Raw genomic sequence first — 19,309 nt, 5'->3', positions numbered from 1 at the left:
CGGCGACATGGTTGCAATGTGCATAGACTCGCAGCACAAAGCCTGGGACGAGATTCTCCCGTATGCCACGTATGCCTACAACATTGCCATTCAAGAGACGATGCGTTTTACGCCATTTCGCCTGCTCTACAGACGCGACGTTCAGACGATATTAGATGCATTGCTGCCGTGCTGCACTGATGATCACCCGCTCACGCCAGACGCCGAACAACTTGCTCAGCGTGCCAAGGAAGCACGTCAACTTCTCCGCATTCACATTCAACAGCAGGGCAAGGATACGCGTCGCTACAACCTCCGCTATCAACACGTCACATACCTACCTGCAGAGAGAGTTTGGGTGTGGACACAATTGCCTCGGCCCGGCTTGTCTGAAAAACTGATGTCGAGTTACTTTAGACCTTACGAAGTTCTGTGTCATGCCCCTGAAGTGACATACGAAGTCATTTCAGCGGGTACTGTGCAGCCCTCGCGCCGGCAACAACGCTCCGAGATGGTGTAGGTTGTCCGCATGAAGCCCTATTTCACGCGGTAGTGTGCAGTATGCTATGCGCTTCTTTCTTTGTCGTGTAGGGCATCTTACCCCGCCTATGTTACCTGTTCTGCTCCTGTTCTGATCCTTTTTTTTTCGCTTGCATCACCCACTGCTCGCGCTCAGTCTCTGCGTTAGTTTTTTTAGGAAGGGGAGTATTGCCACATGGTGTTTCCAGTTGGCGCCTGAAAGAAAATTACGTTGAAGTGGGTTCGAGCTCTGTCGGCTGAAAGCTGCTTATTGATTAAGCCTCGCCTGTCTTTTTCATCAAGTATACACCTGCTTTCCGTGACCATATAGAAGCCGACCGCCAGATTGAGTCGGTGAGGATAAATAAAGGCAAGTCAGTTCCTGTTCCGTCTACATCTGTATATTTGCGCTTTGATTTCAAGACTTTTTTCCAACTACCCCAAACCAGATATATGACGCTTAGCTTCGCTTTTTCCTATCTAAATCTGGGTGCACCGAGGTCAAATACTGTATGTAGGCTTCGATTTCCTATAGGCTGTGCATTCTAGATGTTAGGTGGCGGGAAAGAGAGATGAGTGGAAAACTATAAAATCATTGACCTGTTCGAAAATGCTATCCGTGGAGGCAGGTTGCAAAACACTGCCATTTCGTAACCAGTATTTCTTTGCTGGCCACTCGATGGGATACAGAATGACTACATTCGAATGGAAATAAACGGCAACCATTCGCACCTGATTTTTTCGGAAAACTGTGGAGTATGATAAGGTACTGTGTGGAATGTTTGATGTCGTTGGTACTGCCATTGGAATGGTAAACCACTAAGTGGCGAGAAATATTAGCAGCCTTTCCTCAACGAAAACTACAGCAGTCTTGTGAATGAATCCACATGATACGCTATAATGCCGGCTTCGAAGGCGCATCTACGCCCCGATTTGTAGACTGCAGAAGCAGGCGGTCCTGCCTTCGTTAGTATTTTTTTAGTCTTCCTCATCTGTCTACATCTTTGGCTGTCTAATTTGTGCTCTATTTTGATTTCTGAACTTATTATGTATGGACCAAAATTCGATACAAGGATTTTGTCTCCCGGTGAGCAGAACTCAGCCATTGTGATTGTTTGTTTAGTTGTTATTGCTATCGCCTGACGAAACACTGCAGGTGACGAGCAAATAAACGTATGTTATGTATTAGCCGTATGTCAGGACCACGATAGGGTTATGACTGAGAGCTTGAAATGGCGTGGCAGCATGGTCTTGGCATGCCTATTCAGATGATGGCTAGCAAATATCTAATCTACCCGAACAGAAACTGTTTGAAACATATATGAGTAAACTATACGGCGCTCGTTCTTGATGCAGATCCTGAGGCATACTGGGAAAGGTTAACTCGTCGCTAGGTACCACTTAGAGGGCTGCGGTAAAGGAAATTATACGTGTAACGTTAACGGAGAGGAAGAAAGCGAATGACGCATTATGCCTGTTTCGGACGTTGGCTATTGCGACACGCGTCTCCTTATTCAATCTTTTCTTTTCATTTCTTCCGAACATTCTCCGCAGGCTGTCGTTAGTGTGGCTCATACGAAGTCAGTACATTTTTACGTGACAACGCTAATCCGCTAGTATCAGTATTAAGACTCCAGCAGAACGTTTGACAAAATGGAAAATGCAAAGTGTAAAGGGTCAAAGGTCAGGAAGAATGATGTAGTTGTCATTGGTGAGTATATGCTGTAACCTAGTACCCCATCTTACATGGCCATACATTACAGAAGAGATCCGAACAAGCATTCATTTCGAGAGCGAAACATGCCTTCGTCTGGATAGAGTGATCAGCACTGCAAGAGTTTATATAACCGCATTTGCTTCCGAAGAAGAGAAGTGAGGGGGACGGGGGTGGAGGGATTGAAAGATCAAGAAATGCAACAAAAAAATGTTTTGTTGGATATGAACTTCTATGAACATAGATTCGATGTTCAACCTCAAAAACAAAATAAAATGGCGGCAGCAGCAGGGAAAAACGTAATGCGCGGTATAATCAGCATCAGCAGCAGGTTTCATTCTGGTAGGCGTTTTTAGGAAGGTGACAGGCATAAAAAGGTCGATGGAACGCCTCCTGAGAAACTCTGTGCTAAAAGTTCAAACGCCTCAGGCGATGTGCATACGGGTGGGAATAAAATTGATATTGAAATAAAAACACCATTGCTGAAACTTTTTTGTGTCAGAATATTTCGGAAACTAAGCAGGAGATTGTTCATCTTCACTAAAAGCTTTGATTTAGGCTAGGACAGCTATGAAAGTAGAGTAACAAGCTTTATATATATTATCCGCTATGTTTCGGTGTATGCAATTAATACGTAGATGCACAGTGAAGCGATACATGCCCATCGTACCAGAGTTATTAGAGACGGGCCAGTGTAAGCTCTGTAGACTGTGAAAACGAAAAACTCCTTATACGAGTCTCTGTGTGGGCTAAAGAAAACTTTCACTCTTTGGTGACCGTGAGTAAAACTTAAGCCACAAGTGCTGGAAGGCAAAAAAAAAGAAAGAATTAGGGGAACGCTTAGGCATCCGCTTGAGAGTATATGCGGAGCGCTTTTATCACCACCTTTTCATAGCGCGAATATGTGTATGTAGTGTTTCGTTTTAAATCGTTTCAAGTTAAAGACTATTACTCTAACATCAGTACCTATCTCAGACACACGTTAGACGTATACTCAGCACAACGCGTTCACTAGGTTGCCCTCTAACACGGTTGGCACCAACCACCCTGCGTTGGATATGCGTTTCGTGCCCGCCCGGCATGCACAAAGACTGGGTTTGCCCTACGGGCAATGCAGGTATCCAATAAATATATAAAGTTTTCATGTAATAATAGCAGCGGATGCTACGAAACCCTTTCCCACAGGCCTTAGGTATTTGACACTGGTGCACATGTCCACTGCCGTGGATTCGAGCATTGTGGGATGTATACGTGTGCTATCGCTTCGCGCAGCTCTTCCAGTGTGAAAGGAACTGTGCTGAGTACTACACTACAGCCCCTCCCCCCCCCCCCCCCCCTCCGCCTTCCTAGCATAACTTCGCCCCTGATGGCGTGCGTAGCTGGTTGTTCTCTGTTTTGAAAGCTATTTTTTAGGGCTATGGGGGATTTTTGTACAGAAGAGACGTGGTGTAATAAACATGTAGTAACTCCGTTCGTGTGAACTATGAGTGGATCTCCACGGTCCCCAGCATGCAAACCCCAACAAATTGACGGTCGCTGGATCAGGGCTGTGCGGGTGAGGTTGAGGAGCACATTAGAAAAGCAGCCAATGAATAGAAAGTCGGCTCTCTGGAAGAACATGGAGGGTGTGAGCTCGCGCCGCAATTTCGAAGCCCAACTAATAACTTCTAATTGTCACTAGCGGCGCAAAAACGGTCAGTTGTAGCTTCCCTTATCAGCAATAAACGGCTTATTAGGGATCAGGTAGTACTATGCTGAAGAATAGGCCTTGCATATAAATAAATATTTTGGAGGTAATACATTTGGTCCAGCCTTTTTTAGATTCTCTTTCACTGGCGGTCTACCCATTTCTGTGGAACCATTTTTTATTCTGTCCTACCGGAAGTCTCCGCTTGAATAGACCTCATCTGGGCTACTATACTGCCTGCAGCCAAGACACACGGCTAAACGCTCCGCGCTCTTTTCGAGCATGTTTATTTTGCACCCAGACGTGTGTTTAGCGGCATTGGCCTCGGCAGCGTAGCCGGCAGAGCTATCGGCGAGCACAACGGAAGATGAACGGAAGCAAGCATGACGCGTGGCTGGGGATTTAGGTGCGGCGTTACCGAAAATAGCGCTACTAGGAAAGCGAAAGAGGCAGGCATATCGGAACATAAATGTGGTATTTTATTTTTTTTTATTTATTCAGTGATTGTGTGGGCAATACATGGTACTGCCCGTGGGGCAGGACAAAAGGAGGTAATTAGTCTCCTGACGAGGTCCTGGCCCCACTGGGCGCAACAGCTGCGGGTACAAAGTACAGGCAATGCACATTCAACTACATATAACAATCTTCACCGTATATGAAACAAAAACACCGAGTTAAAAACTATCACCGCAGTACAAAATACGCATTCAGACACGTGCCAATAACAAAACATAAGGAAATGTAACAACAGTTATGAAACTCTGGAACAATGTAAAGGAATAGCACAATACATTTCGATTTCGCATCTACTTTAGTCATGTATTTGGTTTTCTATTGAAGTGAAAAGAGGTTTTATTCTCCGTTTGAAAGTTGGCAGACTTCTACTTGTTCTTGCGATATCAAGTATGTCTGGGTAATTATTACACAGTTTCATGATTTGATGATCAATTGTCTCTTTAGCATAATTAGTCCGAGGTTTATCTACAACAATGAAAGTCTTCCGCAGATTGTGACCAGTATCCCTATTTAGATAATGACTAGAAAATCTATTATAATTGCTCGACACTTCAGAAAATACGTACACAGATAATTTCTGCTTGTATATATCGTGGAAAGGTAGGATATTATGTGTTGCCATGAACGTTACGGTGTCTAAACTTTCCTTATATAATGCTCTAATGGCCCTCCGCTGCAGTGCAAATAGTCTGTCATTATCAGTCTTAATTCCGGTACCCCATTCTAAACAACAGTAATTAAAGAGAGAGTGTATTAGTGAGAAATAGAGCTGCTTTTTGAGCCTGACAGGGATAAGATTTCGAAGGCGGCTTAACATTCCAATACATCTCGCTACTTTCATTCTTACATTTCCCACATGGTGGGACCATGTTAGGTTTGACTGGAAAGTAACACCTAAGAATGTATGACAATCTACACGCTCAAGCAAAGCATCATTATAGTACAGGTTCACATTGTTGAGAATGGGCTTGTTTTTTGCAGAAAATATCATATATTTTGTTTTGCTAGTATTTATTTGAAGCTTGTTTGTATGTACCCATAAACCAAGGTCATTCAGCCATGCGTTCGACGGGGTCTCAAGTTCCTCAAGGCTCTGCCCAGAAAAAAAGACACTTGTGTCGTCAGCGTACAACAACACCTCACCCGCAGTTGAAATGTTAATTATATCATTTATATACAGTATGAATAACAACGGGCCGAGTATAGAGCCCTGAGGAACGCCGTATTTAATGTTTTCTTTTCCTGACGCAATGCCATGTATGGAAATAAACTGAGCCCTCGAGTGTAAATAACTCCGTATAAGACTTTGTGCTGTGCCTCTAAAACCATATGCCTCAAGCTTACTGAACAAGATGTGGTGTTGTATAGAATCAAACGCCTTACGAAAGTCTAGGTAGATTCCAACTGTAAATAACTTGGCTTCGATGTTACGGATGATTTTATCTTTAATATGCAGCAGGGCCATTTCGGTCGATTTCCCCTTCTGAAATCCGTACTGCTGTTCAACTATCACTTTCCTTGACGATAAAAAAGTGCTAAATCGTTTATATAGGATTCGCTCTGCAACTTTGGAGAACAGTGACAACACTGAGATTGGCCTGTAATTGTTTAGCTGATTGTATTTACCACCTTTGTGTATTAGAGTAACGCGAGCAATTTTCAGTCGTTGTGGGAAGATACCAAGGGTTAGCATTTGATTGAAAATATGAGCTGCCGTGCTCTCTCGTCGCTTCTTGAACAACTGTTGCGAAAGCTGTTCCGAACAAGACGCAACGATATCATGAACCGTAGTACTTCGGTAGTTCGCGTTTCGCGCGCCTTCCCGGAGTGTTTGTATATGCTTCAAGTGCTTTGCTCAAATTCTGCCTTATCGGTTGAAATTCTGCCTTTGCTCAAATTCTGCCTATTGAGCAGCCATGATTGTGTACTGAAATCAACCCGGATTATGTGGCCCTATTTCAAAGTGCATCTTTAAAATGCGATCTGTTGGATGACTTCTTTTCAATGGTGAACAAGGAGCCTTGATGAAAGCACTCTAATGTTACGTATGAAGCACCACCTTGCGCCGTTCAGAACCATTTTCTTTCCTTTGTGCTCTGCTACATAAGTTGTCCACTTACCCCCCAAGAATAAAACATGCCCTATCCGAGCCGCGACGGAAATAAAGGGAAGGATACGTGCTTCCCACTTTTAACCTCTGCGATTGCCTGAAATATTAGGCGCTTGTAAAACTCGGAACAGCCTCAACCATTGTTGCTTATGCACTTCGAGAAGCAGATTGAATCCCATTCGACGCATATTGCCGCAATGTTTTATTTTTGTATTACTATATCGGATGTTATTTAAACATTAGCTCATATACAACCTTGGACACATGCCCAATAAAGCGAAAAAGTAGTCTGAGTTACATTTTCATAACATCTGCAAGCCCATGTCTGGTTATTACTGCTTAAGGCTGCATAAATAATTTGCACTATACGCGCCAAGCTAGGCGAGGCGCTTTAATTTGGTGGTACGAACACCCCTTTCAAATATACTTCAGTGTTTTGAGAGTAGCTATGAGAACTGTTTTCAGAAACGTCGGTTCTCAATAAGGCGCAAGCAACAAGAATTTGTTAATTTTCACCATATATGACCCAACAATTTTTATCCTCTGAACGTCCGCTACAGACGCTAGGATACCGCTCTTGGTTTCAATTACGACAGCATAGATTTATGGAAGATGCATGTTAGGTATATTTACTTTTGTGGTTATGTTCAAAGCTAGGGACTGTAACTACAATGTCGAAATGAACCAGGAAATTTTATTCAATGACCATTGTGACCGCTCAAACGGTATCTGGTTGCTGAATTTTGTAATGGAACTGTTTATAAGCAAGGACATATAATGGCAATAGAGCTACATTGACGAACTAGGGTGTCAAAACCGATCAATTAGCGGGTTATTGGTACCCTCAGAGAATAACAAAGTGTTTCCTTTTAGTAAAAATGATTTATTTATATCTTTCGGGGAAGAAGTGTTGGTGTTCTTTCAGCAATACAACATGCATTGTATTTTTCTAGGAGGATTGACAGATTGAGAGTTCTTTTTTAATTCGGTGGATGATGGTGCATGGTCGTTCTTAGTTGGAGGAGCGATTTGTCTAGTTAATTCCCATAACGAACGATACTCAAGCCTATTAAATAGGTGCGAGGTTCCCAGTACCTTACAACCTTCTTAGAGGGACAAGCGGCTCCTAGCCGTACGAAACAGAGCAATAACAGGTCTGTGATGCCCTTAGGTCTCCGGGACCGCACGCGCGCTACACTGAAGGAAACAGCGTGCCTTTATCCCGGTCTGAAAAGACTGGGTAACCCGTGGAACTTCTTCCGTTATTCAGATAGGGGCTTGCAATTGTTCCCCTTGAAATTTAATTTCCGCATTTTCTCGAATATCACTACGAATTTTTCAGACCTAAATCAAAATAACCCCCCTCCCCCCCCCCCCCCCCCAGCGTGATTTCTAGTTTAAAATAACTAGAAAAAAAAAACCTAGCCTTTATATGAGCGTAGAAAATCTATGACGTATGCAGTTACCGTCTGAAAACGAGTATCAACGAGTACAAATATACGCCATGTCTCCGCTTGTTTAAGTCAATGAAAGCTCTGCTTTGAATCATATAATTTCGTTTATAGTAAGGGTGAGGTACCTTATTGATACCGACTAACATCAATTTGCCCATCAGTTAGCATTTACATTCCTACCTGCATTTATGCAGACAACGGATGCTGACCGTACTGCCCCCTCAGCAGATCTAGGAAACTGAAAAGGGTGAAACATGGTCGTTTACACGTATACTTGCTATTGACTGACGCTTTTCTGTTGTGTTGTATTCGACGGAGAAGAATTTGTGTGCTTGTCAAAACTATGGAAGTTGGATATTCCTGTAAAGTATTGAGTATTTTGGCAGAAGCGTCCCCCGTGTGAATATCCTCGAGCAGTCACTTGCTAGACCTACGTCTGCCGCTTTCCTCTTCATCCCCAATATGTTTCTAGCCGTTAAAGAGGGGATAATGTTCTCATAAGGTCATGTAGCAGGCCACGCTTAAACAGGACATAAGGGCGTTATCCTAAAGCGCTTTCCTTAATTGTACTAATGTAATACACACCCCACAAAACAACTTCTGACAGCCTGAAAGTAGCATCCTTTATTCCTGAAAGTATCCTCCTTTCTTCCGATCTATGTTCGATTTCCAATAAAGGCACACCGGCCTCCACAAGTCTCTACCCCAGTTGGTCAATTTCAGTTGAAGCGTCCTTCACTCCGCCTGTCCGGCTGTAGTAATCTTCCAGTGAATACTTTCCCATGAATTTACGGGCTATCTTGATCAGAGCCTTAAAGGCCTTTTTACTTGCTTCCCGCTGAGCTTCCTTAGCTGCGTTCTTTAAGTGTCCAGCATCTCTTCGTAGGAATCATTCACCGCTTCCTCAACTTTTGCGCTTGCGTTCGCCAGGGCGAATTTAGCCCCCTTCCAAAGAGTGCGAAAGATATACTCGTCCATCTAAAAGCGGCAAAGATCAAAAGCTGTCGTAAAGATGGAAATGTAAGAGTAAAAAAAAAGCTGAATTGTATTTGAGAACTCCCAAGGTTAGGGAACATGGAAGCATCCCAAACGCGCAAGATTTTGCATCGGAGGCGTTTCAGTCAAAAAACAGGCAGTGATAATTCAAATCAATTTTTTTGAAGAGAACATCTAGGTAAATTGCCCCCAATTAGTTCAGTCTTTAAATCTTTGAATGAAAGAACATTGAAATTGTGGGGTAAAGAGTTCTCACGGACTCTATACCAGTGATTAAATTAACTTCGCTATAATATCTCTAAACGTACGCTCTTCAACCAGTAAGGTATCTCCAAATTTTGCAATGAAAGGATACGTAGAAATTTTGATGTTATAATTTCCACCCTGCGAACTGCTTCCATGAACACCTTCGAAGGAAACTGCGCCTCACCCGTTGTGACAATATAAAGAAGGAACCGCACAGATCGGGAAACGGCGTTTTTTTACCTCAAAAGAACTTGGTTAGCGTTATTTGCCTTTCTTTCGAAATAAATTTTACAATTAGGCAGACTTCTCTGCAATGTGTTATTTTGAATCCTGAATGTCAGTTTAAAGTATATTTTCCAGCCGCATTATAGTCAGCCCACTGGGCTCTATATAGAACAACGTCCTCGGATACTTTGATTTGTTTAGACATAATGAATCGTCCAGTTGCCCACTGAAGGGCCTTCTATGCGTACCAGAATCACATTAACTGCCTTCAGAGCCCAATTCGGTTCCCTGTACCTTCAACGTTTCTAGTATGTTCAGCGCTATTTGCTCTCAGTCGCACCCTCCCGAAGTTATTCTTTTCTTGGGAATTTAATGCCGTTATGCAGAGTTACCGCCACTAGTTTCTTTGTACCAATATATGCATTTCTCATACTTACCTTACCACCTTGATAACGCAATGGTAATAATAGATCACACCTCTTCCCTAAATATTTCATTCCACCACCTAGTCTGTAGTTTCCTATACTGTTTGAAACGACGCAGCTCTGTACTGGCTATATTTCCAAACTCTTCAAAGAACTATCGTGTTTATGCCTATACATTAGTATACTGCAGCGTACCGCTGCTACACATATTCATTTTAATTGAAGAATGGTAACAAACTGTCCTCATAACTAAAGAATAATAGCAAACTAGCTTTCATCACATATGTGTAAGAGTCAAATTTACTTTCTAATTCTCATATCAATTCCACTTGCGTGGTCGGGCCATCTTTAATTATTAAGGGATACATTATACAGCTTCTTTGGTAGAAAAGTCGTCGGCGTAGTAATAGTATTAGTAGTATAGTACTAGTAGTAGTAGTGGGCACCGCGTGTGAGAAGTGATAGTTGGCTGCATAGAAATTCTTATCATGATATTTTGTGGGTCTATTGTTGGCGCGTGATTGCGACGACGAGTTAGTAAAATAATTTTAATCAAATGATCAATTGAATTAAAGAAATGAGATTACTGATAAAAGATATTCAATGGTATAAAAAATGCTCAAAATAAAAGTCAGTGCTTGATGATGCTAATAAAAAAATTTAGACCGCGCAGTTGATCAAATAAATAATTGAAATATTTGAATAAGTAAACATTGGAAAAGACGGTTCAAAGGTTTCAAAATGATAAAAATGAAAAGCCAATGCTTGATAAGTCTAATTCAGATAATTTGAACCGTGTTCGATTAATGAATGGTAGAAATAATTGAAAAAACATGTACAAGGATGTCAAATTTTTAGAATGTAAAGTCAACATTTGCTATTTAATGCAACCAGTATATAAATATATTTTATAAAACAAAAATACTGAAAGAATAAAAAGTGGAAAAAACATTGCCCGTGTGTTCAAAACACTCTCATGTCATTCCCTTAATGTCGGAGTTTAGGCGTGCACATAAATCTTGTCGCCCCTCCCAGTATTGCCTGCAAATGTCATTGCCCGGCCCCAGAGGAATGATGAACATGACTTTTTCTTTTATCATATTTATTTTCAGGGCCGCTACCCTACTTCGAAAGCTTAGGTAATCAATGATCACTGGTAATTCGTACTGTGGTTTGCTGGTCAAAGGTAATCTCTGGCAAATGGGAAGGTTCTGAAGGGTCCTTTTTTTAAGTGCTATACTCAGAAGCACGGGAGAAAAGCGCGTAAGCGATTTTGCTTTCGTTCGTGAAAACCTTCTTGAGTGACGTTTTATTAGATTTCTAGTGAAGGACTCTGTACCCTCTCTACATTTTTTTGCCATTCTTTCATGTGCTTCTTGCACACAGCCGTTACATTATGAATATTTGAGATACGATGTGGGCTGAGTCAAATGCGTACCAGTAATCTAATAGCCCATCTTAATGATGCATAACATTTTTCTTGTTCTTTTCAGTTTCCCTGATGGTGTGACTTCCATATAATGCAGAAACACACTCAGAAACCAGCTTTATCTCTAAGTCAAACATTATAAATTTACGTTATTTCTAGCAGATTTTGTCTTTGTATATAGTTTTCATATAATGCACTGAAAAAGAATCGCCTGTAATTTATGACCTATTTGACAGATATAATTTCTATTTTATGATAACAGGCTCTTTCTTCGTACTTACAAGCAAGCGTCTCGGCAAGCGGCATTGTAAATGCAGCGTGTGGGTTTTCTTTGCACCAGTAATCCGGCCTTACTTAACTTACATGTATTTTCTTGATCATCTTCGGTCACTTTCCCGTTTTGCCTGCATTGTGGTGCAAGGTTTGGACTTTCCGTGTCCGTTCAGCGAGATTTGACTGTCACCTTTCCTAGTACTCGCTACCGCCAATATTTTGGGGCGCCTCTATCATCCTTACATAACTTTGATGCTACTTTAGAAAAGTTAACCATTTTTTGCTAATGTATTTTACCCCTCAACTCACCTTAGGTAAATTGCATTTTTTCTCGTGTTATTTTTCGGGTTATTGTATTTATGCATCCTCCTTTTTTAAAGCCTTTCTCAGTTCTCGGCGCTTTAGGAATTTGTCCTTTTTGCTGAATGTTGTTTCCTTGTTCTGAAACTTGTATTTTTGTTACATTTACCCGGTTCTAGGCCTTCGCATACTTTCATCTTTAATCAGATCTTTTCGAGAGCATGCCCATACTAAGCGCAAAGTTTATTATGCACTTCAAAAATTATTTTTCTCATGCTATCCATCGACCACCGTCCGCGCAAAATAGCGTTATTGGGGGAATAATAAGTACCTCCAAGCGAGTGCTGTGAACAACGCCCGCATTTACCTCTTCCTAATTAATTTACGATCGAAAGCTTGGCCAATTATAGACCTCACCAGTCGTTTGATCCTTGAATATTCTTTTGACTTCAATGAATTGCTTTTCTCATCCCAATATCAGTGCAGAAAACAAATTGTTTTCTTTCCAGTGAGGACCAACTGCTGCCTTCTATCAACAAAGAAAAATCATCAACTATCCCAGGAAACCATGACCTTCCCCGTCATTCTCTCACCTTTGTGCCGGAATCCTCATCTCCACCGAACTGCCTTGCTACGTCAAGCAGGATATTGCCTACCAGTGTTGCTTCTCGCTCACAAAGCTTCTCTTGGTAGCCAAAATCCTCGTGGAAGACTGAAGCTTGCCGATGAACCGCATAAGCCGAAGCTGTAACCGATTTTTGGACTTCAGAATTATGCTGCACATGACTTGCGGCATCTACGAAAAGAATTGCGCGTTTTTTAAGAAATAGCACCCTGCCATATAAATAATTCTCTAGGCGTTTTAAAATTGATGATAAAAATATTTTCTCGATGGTCTTATACCACACAATTTCTCTTTCTATTTGAAACCAAGAACACATAGCATCTGCGTGTAATGTTTAATTATTTTGTTTAAACGTCGTTCGGCATTTTACGATGTTTTGTTACTTCAAAAAATTCTTCTCAGCTTTTATTTTCGTACGCTTCAGTAAACAGCTCATTTTTAGGCCACTTCATAACTCCACCTTATTCGGCCTCTCTTGCAAAGTTCTTTTTTTGTACGCACCACCTTTATTTCTTCAGCACGTAAGCCGTCCACTGCTTAATCTACGTCTGTCATCCACTCCAAGAGAGCCTATTCCAGTGGAAATGAGGCAATGCTGCAGACGAGTGTGCTATTCTGCGCCAGGAAACAGTGCCTTCGGAGGAATAGAGAACACATCGCAACCTGGCAACGCATGTCAATCGATGAACAAATCTTCTGTTCTGAAAAACCACAAGGCACCTGTTTCTTGTGGTAAAAAGGTTCGAAAGTATGTCATTGTTTTAATTAATTGCAGCAACAACGCAGCCATTCGTTTTAGTGGCTTGCTATAATCTGTTTCTTCTTGGCCGTTTTCAATCCTTCATGCGTCTGTCTTTTCTGTAATCCCTTCTTGTGGCAGCGTCCTCTCTTGCAATCTGACATGACTGCGAGATATAAGAAGTACCGGATGCATTTTAATGTCAGCTGTTTGTTACGCACGCTTTCGATTTCACTTTTTTTTTTCTATGGGCAACGCAGTACCTAGCGCAAGTCTGTACTGCCGCATGCTTGTGTGTAAGTGGCAGTAAATGAAGGAATAACTAAGTACCATCTCTCCAGCGATTGTGATAAAACAAAATTGTATTCATGGGAATTGTACCCGACCGCTTAAGCGCCTGACATCACTTAAGCTTTGCTACGTTGATGCAAGTGAGAGAACAGCGAAGAGCGAGGGCTTACTCAGTCTTTAAAACATCGCTGTGGATTCCCAGGTATGCTTGTCATCTTGTTCAACGAAACCAGACGCGTTGCCATCTTTCAATCCGACAATAACGTTGAACTCGACAGCTTGTCCTTCTCTTATGATGCAAAGCATCCTTTGCGTTAATTGCTAAATGACGAAAAACGGAACCGAAATTACCTCACTAGTTGTGGTTCTCTTGGTAAAGTCGTAAACGGCATTGACGTTGAACTATTTCGACCTCGCACATACCCCAGAGGAATCGGGCGCTTTTTTGGTGCGGCAACTTTTCAGTTTTTGTTTTTTCGAAGAGTTGCCATGTGGCACAGAATGGGGCTGTCTTTACTTCAAATAAGTCGTGGAGTCTATTATCTTCAAAAAACCGGAGCAAGATTTGACTCTTAATGTTGTCCCTTAATCACAACTGGATGTCTTGCTCCTTTGTGCGCATGTGGTGCCCCTTTATTGTTAGTGTCCTTGTTGCGTTCCCGTTCATTTCATCACGCACCAAGTTGTCACTCAGGCCGTTATTCGGTCTTGCTTCTTTGCCGCAAAGAATCCAGCCTCTTGTAGTTGTCTTATTCTGGATGGCTGCATCCCTGGACATGTTCATAAAGGGTGGCGAAGATTCACCTCACCTCGGTTGCCGGCATTGGACACTTACAGGATGTGCTCGGCACTGCATCTACATGAGAGCCCGATCGGCACGTCAGCGATATGGTGAAGGCTGCCCCAGCCCTAATCCTAGTAAAGCACACCTCCTTAATTCTAGTTAGGTTGTGAGGGTATGTACACGGGGGAATCAGGGCGCATTCACATTTCCTTAGAAGAAATGCCAAGACTGGGACAGTGGGGCTAATATCAGATGGGCGGCTTATGGATGAGACGCTCAAGTTAAGCGCTTGGTGTGCAAAAGTGTCCTTTTTTATATGTTCATAGGCATGTTCTTAGCGTCTTCCTGTGTCCAATCGACCTGAATGTGTGTTGTTATTTTCGTTTTTAGAGTACGTATCTCCTGATTGTTGCGTAATATTTTTGTAAATCTCTTGATTTGTTTAATAACCGCTAGAGAGGCGGTGTAAATGTGAGTTTCGCATATAGACGTTATAGCATTTATAGCCTCCATGTAATATTCTGTTCTTTGAACACCACGCCAAAATTATGCGTCAGGCTAGCTCCTTATACTAGCCGATGAAAAGTCAAACCAAAAACTTCGTTGTACAGTTAAAGTGTCATGCTATATTTTCTATAGAATTGACAATACATCATTATGAAAGCTATTATTCACGAGTTTCACAGACTCACACGCCGCCGCACGGCAAAAATTGATCGACTGTAGCGGCGTCGAGCAGCGAAGGCTTTCGGCGTTCCATTCTCTAAATATGTGTACTGCTTGTGAAGCATTTTCCAGTTGATTTAAGTGCCAGATTAAAATCAGAGCTATTTCGTGGTTTAGAGGAACCTTGATGCGTACAAAAAAAGGCTTTTGCTTCATATAGAAACAATCTTTCGCGCAAGTCGTTAGCGAGGCGCCGACTTTGCTACTTTGGTTGACTGTGATGTTTTACGAGTGACGAGTGGTGAGCATTTGTTTTAACCTCACTGCGTCACGCCTCTTTCTATTGTATTGCTAGGTTAAATTTTGCAAACTCAACGTTCAAGATGAAAGACGTATATTCAATGATTCAAAAAGGGAAGGCTTCAACAATGCGTGTGTATAAGCAAACTTTTATTAGAGACCGAAATGTGTTCTAGTGAAAATAATAACGATCCAGAGTTTTTCTCTTTCTTTTTTAATCACGGAAGACACTGCCCAGTGTGTAGATATATTATCTGGTAAGGACCATCTCACCTTATGCAACCGCAGCAATTTCACTATAGAGCTTTTTCGGACAATATTATGTCTAACATGTTTAATAGGAGGTTATAGCTCGACGAGATGATGATTGCACATGTGTGTTCAGCTCTCTTTCCCAAATAATATTTGGATTGGTCAGCAATTATAAAAGAGCCGATTTTTTGGGGCTCGAATATCCAGGGGGTACGGAGCTAACAACGTACACCTGTGAATTCTTAATTAGTTTTAGCGTTGACGAAAATACCATGTGGGTGTGTTTAAAAGTTATATACTGCGTTTACTAATTTGTTACCTTGGCTTGCGTTCATACAGTTGGTAGCCAGAAGTGAAAGTAAACGATAAATTTCGCCTTGAAGGAAAATTGTTTTCCCAGGCTCAAATGAATTCAAAAAAGCACGTGCTGCAGAAGGTGTTTATAACGTTGTCCTTTATTTCCGTCACTTATTTTAACTTTCCTGCAAAGACTTTCCTAGCGCTTGAAGCCTCATACCGACCCGTTCAAGGTCTGTGGTCACAACCTTCACAAAATCAACACGTCTGTTAGAATCCTCCAGAGCATAAGTTTGCATGAATTTATCGAAGATCTTTGCCATGATCTCAAGGGCCTTCTCGTTTGCTTTTTGTTTGGCCTCTTTTGCTGCTGCCTTCATGTGATGTTTGGCCTCCTTGTAGGCATTCTTTACTGCGCCCTTGACCTTGGCTGTGGCGTTCTTTACTGCTGACTTGGTCTTCTCCCACAGAGCCCGGACGAAGTACTCATCCGTCTGGAAAAAAACAAAGAAGGTATTCGGAATGGCGCCCATTATAATCTAACAATATTTTAGTGGACGACTGGTTTGCGTGCATTTGCAAACACGCGGTAAAGAAGCACACAACATTTTAACGTGTGTAAACGTGGATAAACTGTGCTTTTCTGAAACATTTAAAGCATCTTCTGCTGTGTTTAGCGGTGTAATTATCGGTACCAATATATATAATAACTGTATAATGACGCAGCCATTGTTTAGGTTCATCCAAAATACACTTTGTTAGCATCTTTAAGATGTATATTCTCCAGTCCACCTTTAAATGAATAAGGAATTTAAATTACAGAGGCGCTCATTATCAAACATATTTCGAGGCTGCAGCTTACGAGGTTAAACGCCCTTGTTGAAAAACGCATATTAGGCACATTTCAAGAACGTAATGATATACTGAACATATCTGAAATAATAAAGTGGCTACATAAGTGGTTCAAGAGATTCTTCGTAAGTTTCATGTTGCCGTGCTTTTTTGTTTGTTTGTTCGTTTAGTGCCTTTTCCTTCGCTAATCATTTTCCGGCTTTTTCTCGTCAGCATTATTTACAGATTAAGCTCGCGCCTGCCGGACAACCTCAAGCAGGCTCAGTCAGGTCGGAGGACATGAAAATGTCACGCCTCATTACTTTTTTTTTTGTGTGTGTGTGTGTTCCACTGACACACCAGCAAAATCAGCAATTTACCTCCTTTCACATGCACTGCTATCATCCCTTTAGAAATGGGTGCCTTATTTTCTCCAAACAAGGACGTAGCGACACTGATGAATTGAGGTGCTCGTCTGAAAGCACTATACAGTGAAGACAGGCTTCCCTCTAACTTCAAGAAGGAGAAACATGGGTAGGCACAGACTGCAAGAGTTCTATTATTAGCCAGTTATACATATAGTGTCGCTAAAGACAGCTAAGACTCCTAACCAATCTCATTCACACACCGTGGTTGGTTATCCAGTGCAACTACGGCTGTGGATAACCACAGCCGTAGCTTCTTTACCCTGAACTGGGTCAAGAGATCTGATTTCAGCTACCGCGGGCAATATTTCATGCTCATTATATACTAAGGGCTAGTTTTATCGTAACTATTGGGGGAGGCTTCCTTTTCAATACGGGTTAGTTTCATGTCATGCTAAGTATGAATTTTCGTAATATCGTTTTCTGGATAATAAAGTTTCCTGATAGCGTTTCGTAAACCGTACATTGTTTTCAAATCGTGGAATCGCTTACTCTTGCTACTCGGGCTTACCTCTGCACTTAGGTCATCATCTTCAAGCTGTCCAGCCACTTCACACAGGATCTCGCTCACGAGGATTGCCTCTTCGGCAGCAGATTTCACTTGGCTGTCGAACGCCGCATCAAGGGAGGACTTTTCTTCAGGGAGTGCATGGGCTGAGGCTGCAATCAGATTGTTCTTTAATAAAGACTTGTGGCACAATAATTTGGCAGGATCGATAATGATGCAAAATAGTGTTAGCAAACGGCCCTACCCTTTGATAAGACGTTTTTGAAAGTTTATATACTTATACATCCTAAAATTAACGTTACTGGCAGTAAAAAAAAGAGTCTATATCGTACAAAACAGGAGATAAAACACATTTTAGCCTGCTTTTCCTTAATGCCTATTTTTAAACCGCAGCAATCATTAGTAGTAAAAATGATTGGAAACTACTCGAATAAAAATATTGGGCAATTCCTCATGCATTTTGATTTTGCAGCATGTTATTAAAGCTAATTTTTTTTGGGGTGACAACCTAAATTGCTTACTTATAGTAGTACGGTAATATCAGCTAAAAATATTTTTATTCGCCCTTTACTGGTCATTTTATGACGACGTGTGGTTGCGAAAGTATCCGCCTTGTAGTTTTTTTGTGGCATTTATTGGGGGCATCTTTTTTTTTTTTTTTTTTTTTACAAATAAACACGATCAGAAATGATCCTTAGATTGCCTCCATGAGTTGTAGAAACTTGATGCATTTCTAACTAAAATCAAATCTTTTTACACAGGTACAGGTCTTACCAGTAATAGCCAAGAAGCCGAAAAGGCAAAGAGCAGCAAGAATTTCCTTCATGGTGACTGCGGAGAAAAGAATTTGGAATTAAGTTTGTCATCGAATGGGCCACAAATAAAGATGCTTGCACTGTTTCTTCGGTGGTGTGCATTGTATCTAACCTACAGGAAAATACCAATCAGGTATTTTACTATTAGTTAGCAAATGAAGCACCCCGCCTACATTTACCTTATTAAGGTTGCATGGAAGAGTTATGGGAGTATTAACCTTGTATTTTGACACCATAGCCCTCCTTCCCAGTGCTTTAACCGTGGTTATAAATCATGAATGGAATCTAATAAAAACATCTGATTACACGCAAATATGGTTTCAATGTTGGGTTTGCTTTTATTATGAATAATACGCAGATACTCCGTGCGTGGTTTCAAAATGAGAATTTTCAATGCACGACTTATTTCTCGCTTTTGCACATTCCTGCCTCAGATAGCGTTAAGCAACCTGCATACGTGACTGGTGTAGAAAACGAAATATACTTACCTAATGTACAATCCTTTCAGCAACTGAATAACACGCTCGTGGGAGTCAGTCACGTTCTAACGCCGACTTCACATGGGCTTTTATAAGAAGCCAATTTTGATGGGTAGAATTGTTACGAGAGTATATGATAAGGCAAGATTAAACGAGTGCGCAAAAAAGTATCTAATGAATCCAACTGAAGCCCCCGATAAACCCTGTCTGGGTAAACTCTTGACCTTTCGATATAGTATAAATATCTATTGTAATATATTTCACGCCTTATGCATTCTACGCAAAAAAAGTTAAATGAAAATTGTGATTTACTTGTCTACTGACCTCAATATCGCTACTTGACCTCTTAACGGGATGTGCGTGCTTCTGACAGTAGAGGTTAGCGTCCCCAAAAGTTCTCTGATATCCGCCAGCTTTGCTGACG

The 19,309-nt window shown here is 41.5% G+C and overlaps 1 protein-coding gene across 1 annotated transcript; it reads right to left on the bottom strand.

Moving 5' to 3' along the window:
• Positions 1 to 15,962: 15,962 nt before the first annotated feature.
• LOC146200028 (uncharacterized) lies at positions 15,963 to 18,983 on the bottom strand. Its single transcript, XM_084595324.1, has 4 exons — positions 18,895 to 18,983; positions 18,366 to 18,422; positions 17,595 to 17,743; positions 15,963 to 16,321 (listed from the first exon to the last, which is right to left on the bottom strand). Exons 2-4 carry the CDS (start codon positions 18,415 to 18,417, stop codon positions 16,004 to 16,006), a joined length of 519 nt encoding a protein of 172 aa, XP_084451450.1. The 5' UTR covers positions 18,418 to 18,422; positions 18,895 to 18,983; the 3' UTR covers positions 15,963 to 16,003.
• Positions 18,984 to 19,309: the final 326 nt, after the last annotated feature.

Source organism: Amblyomma maculatum, chromosome 2 (genome assembly GCF_055883805.1).
Source record: "Amblyomma maculatum isolate TAMU_Amacu chromosome 2, ASM5588380v1, whole genome shotgun sequence".
In the NCBI taxonomy this organism is placed as follows: Eukaryota; Metazoa; Arthropoda; class Arachnida; order Ixodida; family Ixodidae; genus Amblyomma; species Amblyomma maculatum.
This window is presented reverse-complemented; position numbering and strand designations above follow the sequence as displayed.

Bases quoted from the DNA above. Each gene is read 5' to 3' on its own strand.
- LOC146200028 (XM_084595324.1), bottom strand. From the start codon at position 18,417: ATGAAGGAAATTCTTGCTGCTCTTTGCCTTTTCGGCTTCTTGGCTATT. The intron at 17,744-18,365 runs GTAAGACCTGTA...ATCTGATTGCAG, and splicing joins CGGCTTCTTGGCTATTACTG to CCTCAGCCCATGCACTCCCT. The intron at 16,322-17,594 runs GTAAGCCCGAGT...GTTTTTTTCCAG, and splicing joins ATGATGACCTAAGTGCAGAG to ACGGATGAGTACTTCGTCCG.